This window comes from Geotrypetes seraphini, chromosome 1 (assembly GCF_902459505.1).
Source record: "Geotrypetes seraphini chromosome 1, aGeoSer1.1, whole genome shotgun sequence".
NCBI lineage: Eukaryota > Metazoa > Chordata > Amphibia > Gymnophiona > Dermophiidae > Geotrypetes > Geotrypetes seraphini.
In genome coordinates, this window is record NC_047084.1 from 321,177,683 (window position 1) to 321,190,672 (window position 12,990).

General features: G+C 41.4%; 1 protein-coding gene across 2 annotated transcripts in view; it reads right to left on the reverse strand.

The window, feature by feature from the left end:
* Window positions 1-12,990, reverse strand: part of BANK1 (B cell scaffold protein with ankyrin repeats 1) — a 395,667-nt gene that overhangs the window by 375,613 nt on the left and 7,064 nt on the right. Inside the window, exons 1-2 of one of the 2 annotated variants that reach the window (XM_033956942.1) lie at window positions 5,728-5,844; window positions 2,627-2,771 (exon numbers count right to left, since the gene is read on the reverse strand). In XM_033956942.1, the coding sequence (XP_033812833.1) occupies window positions 2,627-2,771; window positions 5,728-5,730 (148 nt within the window). In that variant the 5' untranslated portion in view covers window positions 5,731-5,844. Of the gene's footprint in view, window positions 1-2,626; window positions 2,772-5,727; window positions 5,845-12,990 lie in introns of those variants that run through there. The other variant, XM_033956933.1, reaches the window with a different exon arrangement.

A 12,990-nucleotide genomic window follows, 5' to 3' on the forward strand; every position in this document is an offset into this window, starting at 1 on the left:
TTGAACTTGCCTTTAATGAATGAACTGTGACCTACAGAGGATCCTTTCCTTCAGTCCTACTGTGTCTTTTGTTGAATGGTTAGTGAATGGCAGAGAAACATAGAAAACATAGAAGATGACGGCAGAAAAGGGCTACAGCCCATCAAGTCTGCCCACTCTGCTTACCCACCCTCTGTCTATGCCCTAATGACCCAATTTCCTTATCTTGACCCTCGTAGGGATCCCACATGCTTACATCTTTTCAATGTAAGCAGGTCCTGCGCCATATAATTCTGTAAACTGCATTCACTTACTATATTACATAGTTTGGCGTCATCGGCGAATAGTGTTATTTTACCTTGAAGCCCTTGAGTCAGATCCCCTATGAATATGTTGAAAAGGAGTGGACCCAGGACCGAGCCTTGCGGCACTCCACTGGTCACCTCCGATGTTTTAGAGAGGGTACCATTAACCCCCACCCTCTGAAGTCTGCCACTCAGCCAATCATTGACCCATGCAGTTAGTGTCTCTCCTAACCCCATCGATTCCATCTTGCTTAGCAGCCTGCGGTGTGGGACACCCAACATATTCTTTATACCAGGACATGGGAAGGGTAATTTCATAACATTGCCATGGGTAGGCATCTAGAGAGATGCCTAGATAGGTTCTATTTTATAATGGCAAGTAGGAGCCTACTCATCTGTATAAAATGCCAGTGAAGGTGTCCTGAATGTAGGGATGATCATTTACATCTGCTCAAGAGCACCTACATACATGTTGATCAACATTTTTCATAATCTATGCTTATACAGTATGTGCTAATTCTACCATACTCTACCCAAACTCCATACTTGTGTACACCCACCAGCAAAAACATGCCATCATGTCAGGGTGCATATTTTTAGGTCAGTCAGTGTTTTATAAAAAGTAATTTATGAGCACGTAGCACATAATTACCTACTTGGTGGCCATCAATAGAATAGCAGATGCCTCAGTATTTGAGTTTGCTTTTCTTCTGCCCTCTAGTGATCCTCATGAAATATTGCAACTTATATTTGTTGTAATATATTGCAAGGGATGCTGATATGTTCAATTTTTTTTGCACAGCTTGTATATTTATATATCCTATCAAATAATATTTTAGCTCACTTTCACATTGCATATTTTCTGCATTTTAGTAGTTTCCAGGCAAAATATCTCTTTAATCTTGCAAGTCCTCAGGTTATTGTATATTTTATAAAGAATATTTTCCTCAAGCAGCACCTTTAGAACTTTTTACCCCTCCTCTCAGCCAGCATTTCTCTGAATTCTACACTCAATCTCCCAAAAAGATCTCATTCCCTTCCTGCCCAGTCACTATCCCTCCAGAATCTAAATTCAAGGTTAAGGCTGGTCTTTTGTCAAATACTGTGTGCAATTCTGGTCATCACATCTCATAGAAGACGTAGCAGAATTGGAAATGATATAGTGAAATGTAACAAAATAATAAGGAGAATGTCATGACTTCCCTTTAAGGAAAGGGCCAGGCTAAAGAGGATAAGGCTCTTCTGCTTGGAGAACAGATAGCTGAGGGGAGATATGACAGAGGTCTGTAAAATACTAAGTGAAGTAGAACAGGTAGACCTAAATCGCTTGTTTACTTTTTCCAAAAATACAAAGATTTAGGAACATATAATTACGCTACAAAGCAGTAAATTTAAAATAAATTGGAGAAAATATTTTTTTACTCAACGTATAATTAAACTCAACTTAATTGACAGAGAATGTGGTAAAAGCAGTTAGCTTAGTAGGGTTTAAAAAAGGTTTGGATAATTTCTTAAGAAAAACATCCATAAGCCATTATGATGGACTTGGGAAAACCACTGCTTATTTCTGTTTTACTCTTTTGGAATCTTGCCAGGTACTTATGGACTGGATTGGCCACTGTTGGAAACAGGATACTGGGCTTGATGGACTTTCGCTCTGTCCCAGTAGATAGAGTTTTCTTCTGTTGCTATTGTGTTATGCAGAATGGTTCCCCAGCCATTTTTGAAAGGAGATATAGCCATCCTATTTATGGTGACAGATAAAGATTGCATGGTTTATCCAGGGTGCCCATCCATAGCATTCAGTATCTCTTCTTTTCCTTTAGAGATACTATATGTTTGTCTCCAGCTTTCTTGAATTTGGATAGTCCTGGTCTCTACTACCTCCACTGGGATTCTGTTCCATGCATCTACTTTCTGTAAAGAAGTATTTCCTTAAATTATTTCCGTGTCTATCCCCTTTAATCTTCATCCCCTCATCCCAAATTTCCTTTTGGTTAAAATAGACTGGTCTCCTGTGCATTTATGCCACAAAGGTATTTAAGTATCTCTATCATATCTCCTTCAAGCAGCCTTGAGACAGCTAGACCCTTTGCAAACTAACCTTTTGTGACAGTAAGTTCTTCTAAAAATAAAATGCATATCTCATTTTCTCTAATGTCACATGCCCTAGCTTGTCTCTAGAGAAATATTTTAATACTTGGTATATAAACCTCATAGACAGGAAACACCTAAAAACAATAAGTTTTTGAAGGGAAGTGAAAGTAAAATGAGTTAAGAGTGTTTCAAAAGCAACCCCCTTTTAAAAAAAAAACAGACAAATTACACCCATTTCACCTTACCTAATGGTCTTATGTTCAGGACTTTCTCATTCCAAACATTTGGCTGTATTCTCATTTTCTGGCCTTTTGTAGTAAACTCAACTTCTATGTTTTCAACATCTGCTACAACTTCATTTCTCAACAGAATGAATATTTCACTTGGGCTCTGTACAGTTAAAATAAAAATGATCACTGAATTCAATAAAAAGAATTTCTGTTTCATGCTGTTAAATCCTCTAACATAAAAGAGACCATTACAGCCAGTTGTCTATTTGATTTTAGTCATCAAAATGACAAGGAAAGTATTGTAACACTATCAAATAATGGATTATTTTTGCCAGTCAGTCATCAGTGAGAGGCAGTGGCTGAGGCCTGACTTTATAAGCCCATGGGATCTCACCACTGGTGTAGGGATTCAAAAATAATGTGAAGACAACGGTCAGTCATTAAAAAATATGTTATCTACCACCAAGATGACTGCACTTGTCTTTACATTAAATGGATTTAGCTTTGGCTTGAAGCATCTATCTCCAGGGCAATTAAACTAGAGATTGCTATTGCTTAAATAGAGGACAATTCTATATATTGGCACATTAGTTTAGATGCCCCTATGCTAGGCATCTAACACCAATTCTAAAACTGCATCTTGGCACTAAGATTCCATTTAAGGTTGGCATTGGCACACCCATCTGTAGGCGCACTCTCTTATACCATGTCAATAGCAAGTGTAAGTTGGCGTGACTTGGCGTGCCAAATGGCACACATAGTTTATAATATTTTATAAACTGAGGAATAAATTCTATATATGTCGCCCACATATTTGACCCTGAAAAGGTCAGCACTTGGCGTGATTCTATAAATAGCCTCTGGTGTTAGGTGTGGTTTAAAGAATCATGCGTAGCGCCTGTCTGTGCAACTAACATTTAATTGCAGGCATTTATTACATTACATTACATTAGTGACTTATATTCCGCCTTTACCTTGAAGTTCTAAGCGGATTACAGTATAAGACAGCTGGACATTTCCAGGAAGTTACAATTTAGGGGATGCTTACAGTTCTAAGTGGGTTATAGTATAAGATAGCTGGGCTTTTCTAGGAAGTTACAATTGGGGGATGCTTACACAGTAGATGCAGGGAGATTATAGTTTGGGGAAGGTTTAATAGAGGAGGCAGAGGGGAGAAGTTGGGGAAGGGAGGAGAATTGAGGAATACTAGTAAGGAAGAAGAGTATAGGGTTGGTTACTTGTTAGGGTCGGTGGGGAGGTTGTATACCAGGAGGTTGAAAACCAGGCCTAAATGCCTGTGCATAAGTTGTGCACAGATTGGGCACATTCTATAACAGTGCAGTTAACCTTTAGGAATGCCCGCAACTCGCCCGTGCACCTTCCCTCTCCATGCCCTCTTATGAGATCTATGCCCTGGAATTTAGGTGCATCATTTTATAGAATATGCTTAGAAAGTTGTGCATGTAAATTTAATGCGCCGATAATTGCTTGTCAACCCGGGGATTTTGCTGTAACTTGGAGACGTGCCATGGCCCATGCTCTAGTCATGTGTGTGCCCACCTTACTAGGGTAACAGACTTTCCCGAAGGAAAATCCGGACCCATGGCCACGCCCCCATGCTTGCCCATTTCCACCCATATCCCACCACAGCCCACCCCCCAGCTCCACCCCCCGTTAGCCCGTTCGTGCGTTGGGATGGCATCCGTGCATGCGACGCGATGATGTTGCGTGTGGGTGTGCGGTGTCACCGCATTGTATCCGCGCGTTCGCAGATGCCATCCTGACATCAGAAGCTTTTCAAAACCCAGACAAAATTCCGGGTTTTGAAAAGCCATCCAGATCCCCGGAGGACATGTCTGTGGAAATCCGGACGTCTGGTAACCCTACATCTTACAGTTAGACACTATAGCACGTAGAGTCTACATTACAGGAGAGCACCTAGTGCAGGGGTGTCCAACCTGCAGCCCCGTGAAGTATTTTGTGCGGTCCCAATTGAGGGTGATGCAGTGTTTTCCTCTGCTGCCCCCGGGTGTTTACCGTCTTGCCGGCTCCCTCCTCTGTCTTGCTGCAGCGTTTGCGCATTTATGCGGCCCCAGAAACATTTTTTAAGTGGTGCCACTGTTGTGTGTAAGTGGTGCCTACCTCTAGGAATCACTTTATATAATTGCCCACATAGTGTTTGCTGCTGTTGACCAGGTTATTCAATGTGTCTGTTTGACTAAATGGCAAGTGACATGCAGGTCCACTTAAACTGCTCTTAATATTTGGCCCACTGTATCCTTGCATAAGTATTTATCTTTAAAAAAAAACAACAACAACCAAATTTGGCACCCCTCCTGCCCCCCCCAACAATACTTTCTCTCTCCTTCCTCCCCATGCACCCCGCCCCCGCCTGACCAATGAATAAATAGGCCACACATACTGGTGGCCTAGCAGGGGTCTTTGGGGGTAAAAGCACAGACCCCTCTCTCCTGCCCCCTCTCAGTGTCTTTTCAAAATGGCAGCTATGACCTCTCACGGCAGCCACAGTACTTTGTGTAGAGAGGTTGTGGCAGCTATTTTTAAAATTCCAATCAAATATACTGGGTCAATAGTATAGCAAGTAGTCTCCCAAAGGATAGAACCAAACAAATAAACAAAAATATGTATAGAAGAGAAGACTTTCAACCAGAGAGGAAGCCAATGGCGAAACGCATTAGAGCCTGCTGGAGTGAGCCTGCTTCCTAACCACCCATGGGTGCAAGCTAAGTTTCAGCACATTATTACAAACACGCTTTGCTTATATTATATATATATATTTTTGACACCAGTTAAGTTTTTGCACAAGTTTTTCACGGATTTCTTTCTTCCAATGGAGAAGATGTAATGATAGAGCATTGAAACACTTATAGGGGTTTTCCCCAGTTAGTGTTTTTCATCACCTTTATTCAAGGTTCTGAGCACCTCTCTGGTTGAAAGTCTAACTATTTTTAAAAGCCACCACGAGGCCTGCATAAACTCCAGGTGGCCTGGCGGCCTGGAATTATGTCTCAATATTCAGTGCCAGAGCCTGGACATGGACTGTGGCATAATTTAGTCGGCAATGATCAGTGTTTAAAAAAAAACAAAAAACAAACCATTGACTGCCGCCAGCTAAATATCAGGGGATGAATGTTGAAATGGGCCAGTCAGGTGATCTTGTTGTGTACTTCTATGTAGAAGGTCCTTGATTTTCAGATGTGCCCTTCCATACCAGAGCCATTCAGAGCTGAGGATTCACCAGAGGCAGTATTTATATCCCTTGGGTGGGGAGAGAGTCATAATCATTGATAAAAGATCTCAACTCACCCATGCACCTTCCCTGTCCAGAGACTGTATGATTTATATCAGGGATCTCAAATTCCCTCCATGAGGGCCGCAATCCAGTCAGGTTTTCAGGATTTCCCCAATGAATATGCATTGAAAGCAGTGCATGCACATAGATCTCATGCAGATTCATTGGGGAAATCCTGAAAACCCAACTGGATTGTGGCCCTCAAGGAGGGACTTTGAGACCCCTGATTTATATAAACCAAAACACTTTATGAGAGACTGTCTAAACTAAATTAAAACTTAATTTTATAGACCAGGGCTTCAACCATAAGATGCTTGACTTGGTTTATAATAATGTAAGTATATTACATAAATATAAAAAAAGAATGAAATCTAGAATGGCTTAGTTTCCAAAGTGTTTAGTAAACAAGAAAGTTTTCAGAGCTTTCCGAAATAAAACAAAGGGACATAGACTTCTAAGTGAAAGCAGTAACTCGTTCCAGAGCTCAATTAGTTTGAAAATGAAAGAGTGGCTGAATTGGAGATTGTATGTTTATAGCAAACCGAAGGACTTTTTTGAAGCAGGTCAGGAGCAAGTTGAGTTGAGAGCTGAGAGCCAAGAATAAAATGTTGCAGTCTGGAAAATTTCAGTGTGGCACAAATTGTTTGCCTAAGTGCTGAGCACATAGAGTCACACCGAAACAAGAACAAAAGACTCCCAGCTTAAAGATAAGTCTCCTTTTTATTGTCTATTTTTTTCTTTATTTTGTTATTTGAAAAACTCTATGGGAAACTGCATGATTGGAGACTGCAATTGGAAGTATGTTCAGCCGGTAGCGAACTGTTGTAGCTTGGAAGGATTTCAGCGTGGCACATTTTGTTTCAGTGCTTGACATGAAGAGGCTCTCTGAAGCGGGAACAGAAGATGCCCTACGTATACTTAAGATAAGTTCTACTCTTTTGCTTCAGTTTGTTTTTTCTTTATAAACAAGTCTTCTCTTTACTTTCTTTTTTTTGTTTGTTTTATTTTTGATATTTCTGCATTTTTTTAGAGAACCTTTTCTTCCATACAATTTTGCTTTCCTGGCTGAGGTTGACTGTTTTTGATAAATTCCTTAAATAGTGCTGCCAAATTTTTGGGAGCACTCTGTTTTTTCCTCTGTTTTTAGTTGTGCTCTTTTTCTCTGGCAACACCAGCCAATGATAGTTTTTTGTGCTCCAGAAAAGCAAAGTTAATTTGGGCAGTTGCCCTGCTCTCCATGCTTGTTGAGTCTTTGAGGCTCTTTATCAATATTGTTATAAATATAGTGTGGTCATTGATAAAAAAAAACCATGGGGTCCCTAAGATCTCAATGCTGGTTCCAACAAAACTGGAAGAAAAAGAAGAAAGGAAAAACTACTTATCCATAAAATAGAAAATGAACAAATCCATTTTGATGTTCAAGCCAAGCTAGTCATGGCCCAGGAATTCACTTACTGATTTTACACCAGTTTTCAAAGGGAAGGATTTGAAAACTGATTCCAGACAAGTATATGCACAATTCTATATCTATTAACTCTGTGGGTACATTTTCCACAGGCCCATGTTTTTGGGAAATCCGTATAAATGCACTTTTTGCATTTCATAGCAGGCCACCTGAGCAACCCTATGAAGCCAATGAGTAAAGGAGGCTGCCTGATCGGACAACCAATGGACCATCATTGCTATGTGGGGCTTTTGAAAGCTGCCTTGTTATCGTGTCCCGGTGTTCAGTTGGAACAGCTGGACAACCCATCTTGAATATACCTTTATCTTTTTTTTTTTTCTTTCTTTCTTTGGGACCTACAGGGAGGAGTGAGTGCCTGAGTGTGCGTGGTGGTGTGTATGTGGTGCGCATGCTGAGATTTGGATGGTGTGATTGTGCTTCGAGAACGTGAATTGCGATTGGGGGGGGGGGGGAAATCTATGGTACCAAAAAGAACAAAATTGCAGATTGCGACTGGAATGTATAAAGATATCACAATCATTTTCCTGTATACTGTCTGAGTTTCTCATACAGTTTGTACTTATTGTGCGCCTTGCGTCCTTGTACTGTTGGATACCTGTACACTCTGGGTTGCAATCGCTAATAAACTTTTTTTTTTTTAAATGCACTTTTTGCTCCCACTTTAAGCCTGGGAACACTCCTCTGATGTGCTTGTGTATTAATGTGCAAGGCCTGCTTGAAGAGCAATGAGACTGCCTGACACAGATGTGGCAATGCTGTGCTGGTTCTTGTGAAGCTCATACATAAACATTTCTGAACCTGCAGTTCGACTGCTGTAGTCTTCATTGTTGGGTCACAGCGAGAGGAAGAAGTTTATGTGTCATGTCCTGGCAGATGAGGAAGATGTGTCTGTGAGAGAACACCAGAGGTGTGTAATTTAATTTTGTGTTAAACTTGGAAAGAGCGGTAATGAAACTCTTGAAATAAGAACATAAGAACAGCCTTAGTGGGTCAGACCAATGGTCCTTCAAGCCCAGTAGTGGCCAATCCAGGTCACTAGCACCTGGCCAAAACCCAAGGAGTAGCAATATTTCATGCTACCGATACCCCATGTCTTTCTCAATAACAGACTATGGACTTTTCCTCCAGGAACTTGTCCAAACCTTTCTTAAAACCAGCAACGCTATCTGCTCTTACCACATCCTCTGGCAAGCATATGGTAGTGAAAAAATTAGCCACACTGCATACTCTCACAGACACGTCTTCATCTGCCATGGTGAAACGGACGAAGTTCTTCCTCTTGCTGTGACCCAACTGCAGGTTCAGCTATGTTGACGTATGAGCTTCATAAGAACCAGCACAGCGTTTCTACATCTACTTCTTGGAAAGCAAAACAGAGGCCGTGTCATAACTTTTCAATCAGCCCAGTGGTGTAGCAAGTGGGGGAGGGGTGGTCTGCCCCGGGCACAGTCTTCCTAAGGGTGCTGCGGTACCATTCCTCCTCTCCACCCACCCCTTCGCCTGCCCGCTTGCTCGCTCCCCCTAACCCTTGCCCTCCCCCGTACCTTTTTGGCGCTCTCTCTGACGTCATTTCTAGGAAGTGACATCACAGGAGAGCCAATACCAATGTGGGCAGCATGCTGCTCATGCCAGAGAAATTTAAAAGTATGGGGAAAGGGAAGGAGGAGGGGGGCCGCACGTGGTACGCAGGGAACAGGGTGGGGGAATCAACCCTCATATTGTGGCCACCCGGTAGCCCGGAGCAGGGCACAGTAGAGATACTGGTGGCTACAAAACACAGTACATTAGCATGTGACCCGGCATGGAGTCACCCTGCAGGACTGGACTGGAGTTAACCAGAAAAAAATCAAAACTCACAAATCAGGTTCATGCAAACATAGTTCATCTTTACTGATCTCTCACATAAAGTTAAACAGTTCATCAGAAAAAATGTAAATGTCAGTAGGCCAAAACTCCAGCAAAGCAAAAATACAAAATACAAAATAAAGTCCCAAATAGTAGCTGAGGATTCAGCTCTCCTCAGCCAGCACAAGGCTACTCCCAAGTAGTTTGTGCAATATACAACAACCCAGTTCAGTGCACTAGTTTCAGCAGTTCCACAGTGCTTAAAACTAAATAAAGCCTCTGGCAGGTTTATGGTAATGCCAGGAATAGGAGATAGCATTAGGTTTTGCAAATTAAAGCCAATAGATAGCTTTTCAAAATTCCCTCCCAAGGTGGAAGCAAAACCTCTCCCCAATCTCACTAAGCTTTCTCACAATAACCAAAAACCAACAATTTAGAGAAAAGAAAAGAAAAACAGCACACAAACAGTTCAACAGCAACCACACTCACTGTTTGTGGCAACAAGCCAAGTCCACCTGCATACTCTCAGGATAATTAGCTTCCAAGCCAGAACAGGCTTCCTCAAAATCCATAAGTTCCTCGCTGAGACCAGGCAAATCCTTAGCTGGTTCAGCCTCAGTCCAATCCATGGGAACAGGACGGTTGTCCCTGTTTGGCTTAGGTGGATCTTTAGGGAGGCAAGACCCAAACTTCCTCCCTAACCGGCTTCCTTGTTTGACTGCCACTGCTGGCTTATCTACCCTAGGGGCGTGTCCTGATCTGGCAGTGTCAGCAGTAGACCAGGGGCCTCTAGAGCTCCCCTGGTGGTGGCTTATATTATCTTCCTCAAACTCATCCTGGAAGATCCTGGACTTTTCCTGCCGGGTTTCTACTTTTACCCTTGTTTTTTTTAATTTATCTAGCATTCTGGCAGGGCTTGTATCTGGCTGGTCACAATATGTATGCACTATGGGAATGAGTCTATAACGTAAGTGCTAATATTTAGATGGCAGTTATATACATACTTAGTATTTTACATACTCTGGGCAAAGTATTCCAGGTTTTTGGCTAGCGTACATGCTTGTGCCGGCAATAATCAGTGTTTTGCTGACTACCACCAGCATTATCTCCCAGAATTTCAATACTGGGCCAGGTCCAGGTTTTGACATTAAATTTCCGGGTATATGGAGCTAGCTAGGGTGACCAGGTTATCCATTCCAGAAGGGAGACTTTTTGGCCAGTCCTAGTTTCAAAATTACATCCCAAAGCAGTATAGTATTTGTAGTCCATGATTCTATCCATTGAAATCAGTGCTGCCAGTCCCATAATGCACCAGGATGAAACTGGCAGAAATCCAGGACTGGCCACAAAAGTCTCCCTTCTGAAATGGGTAACCTTGTTATCCTAGAGCTAGCCAAAATGCGAGTATAGGCAGTTAAGTATAGTATAGCTATAAAGAACCACATAACCCCCCCCCCCCACACACTTTTACAAAACCATTTTTAATGCAGGCTGGCACGCTGAATGCTCTGCGCTGCTCCCGACACTCATACAGTTCCTATGAGCATTCATCACGCTAGCCTGTGCTAAAAAAACGCTATTGCGGTTTTGTAGAGGGGGGAGAGAATTGTCATTTATGCCTATTTATGTAATTAACTGACTCTGCCTCCAGTATGCTTCCAAAGTAGCCAGTTTGGGCTTGGACGCTAACTGGGTATTTTCAAAAGCACTATCCACTTAAGTGCTACTGAAAAATGCCCAGTTAGCCAAAGACAGGTGATAAAAATGGCCAGAAGCCTCTCCTGGCCATTTAAATAATTCTGAATATTAGGTCCGTATATACTCAGTTATGCTTTTATTCTATAAAGGAAAAGTAGGTGTTATTTTCCTTTATAGAATTTGTATAGGTGCACAGTTACAGAATTACGCCCATTGTGCTGTATGTGTATAAAGTATGTATTGATCAGTTTTCAAAAGCCTTTACCTGGGCATAAAACCTTGCTGGGCTTTGGTACTTTTAGTAGAGCACCAAGGCTGTCCGTATACTGATCACACTCTGGGTCCCATTGATTTTAAAACACGGCATGTATGCTACAGATATAGATATATGTTAAATATGTATTGTAGAATGTAGTTAATAGCAGGGAAACATTCAGGCCATATATACAAAAGGTGCTGACATAACATAAACTGTATGAAAAATCATAATAAAACGGAGAAAAATAAACCTCAATTGTGGGAGGTTGGGACTACACAAGTACCCAGCCCTCAACACATCATCACGGGTTTATAAAAAAACTCCGCATACATATAAATAAGTAGATAAATCACTCATTTCCATTCATACAGAGTCGTGTTTTTTTTCAAAAGCTTTTTTTAAACATATAGTGACAGCTGTGAACACGAAATTCCATGTGTTATTTGTGTCAAACACTGAAGACCAGAATCCCAAACTTAACTAAATTAATAGCGAGGGCCACAGCTCAGTTTCATTTATATAAGTAGTTTTTGGAGACATGGAGCACAAAATCTTAATTAAGGAAGGAATACACTCATCTGAAGGTGTGAAATTTCAAAAGAGGCTTTCAACTCCTAATCCCGACAGAAAAGGCTTTCTGTTTCGCCTGGAAAGGGCTACTTCAGGGGATATATGCCATCTTCCAATGTCTCCTTGCTTCTTACAATCCAATGGTAGTAAAGCCGGCTCCTCTCAAAATGGTGCTGGGCAGATATAGAACATGATCATCACAGTACTACAAGCATTCTAGCATGTTCCACCTTTAATGCACCAAAGAACATTGTCTGCAGGTTATGTGACTAACTCGCAAGTTTAAAATTATACAGCAGATGTCAAAGAGGACTTGTAGATTTATTCAACACAAATTTCTTGCACTGGGACTGAAAAAAACGAATCACCTCTCTGGCCTAGCTTACTACACCTGTGACTAGCTTTCAAGAGCTAAGTTCTTTTCATCCAGTCAGTGAAATAATAGTGTGCATTCTTTTATGTAAGTGTGAGTCCTTCTCAAATGTATGCCTTTATGTCAAATATATACTATGTAAGATAAGTGCATATTTACAGAACAGTACTTAGGTAGAATTTTGGCATTTTCAAGAGTTTGTACACACAAACATGCATATACACCATTATTCTAGTCATTTCCATGCATAACTGGTGCAGAAAATGTCCAGTTTATAGAATTACCTTTCCAGTATGCATTAATGCTTGCATAAGAATTAATACATAGACTTCCACATCTATATAGCATCAACTAGAACTTTTGGAGTGCATCAGTGTCACACATCAGCTCAGAAGTTTCCTGTCTTGGTATCAACCTGACCATAAGTGTTACTTTTCGAAATTCTACCTTGCAAATTGTTCTCATAAGTGGATGCCTCCACTTATCGAGGAACATCTAGGTGGTATACAACAATATTTGGGTGACGGGACAATCGCAATCTCATACCCCACTTCGGAGCTCTTTAAAACTAAGTTTTCCCGCGGTGCGCTGGTGTCTTGCGCTGAATTGTCTGCCCTCCATTGTCGGCGTGCTGGTGTCTCGCGCGCGACTGACTATGAACCAATATTAGATAATGGGTATCGGAAAAGGAAATAGGAGAGTAAAAACAGGGAGAAAGAGTGGGAGTAAAATGGAACAACAGTAACTGATAGAAAAGGGGGAACAGAAAGAAGGAAGAATGGACTGGAAATGCAGGTTGACCTCTCAGGCTGCTGTGGAGGGACAGGGAAGAGAGGCTAGAGTGGACGTTAGTTAT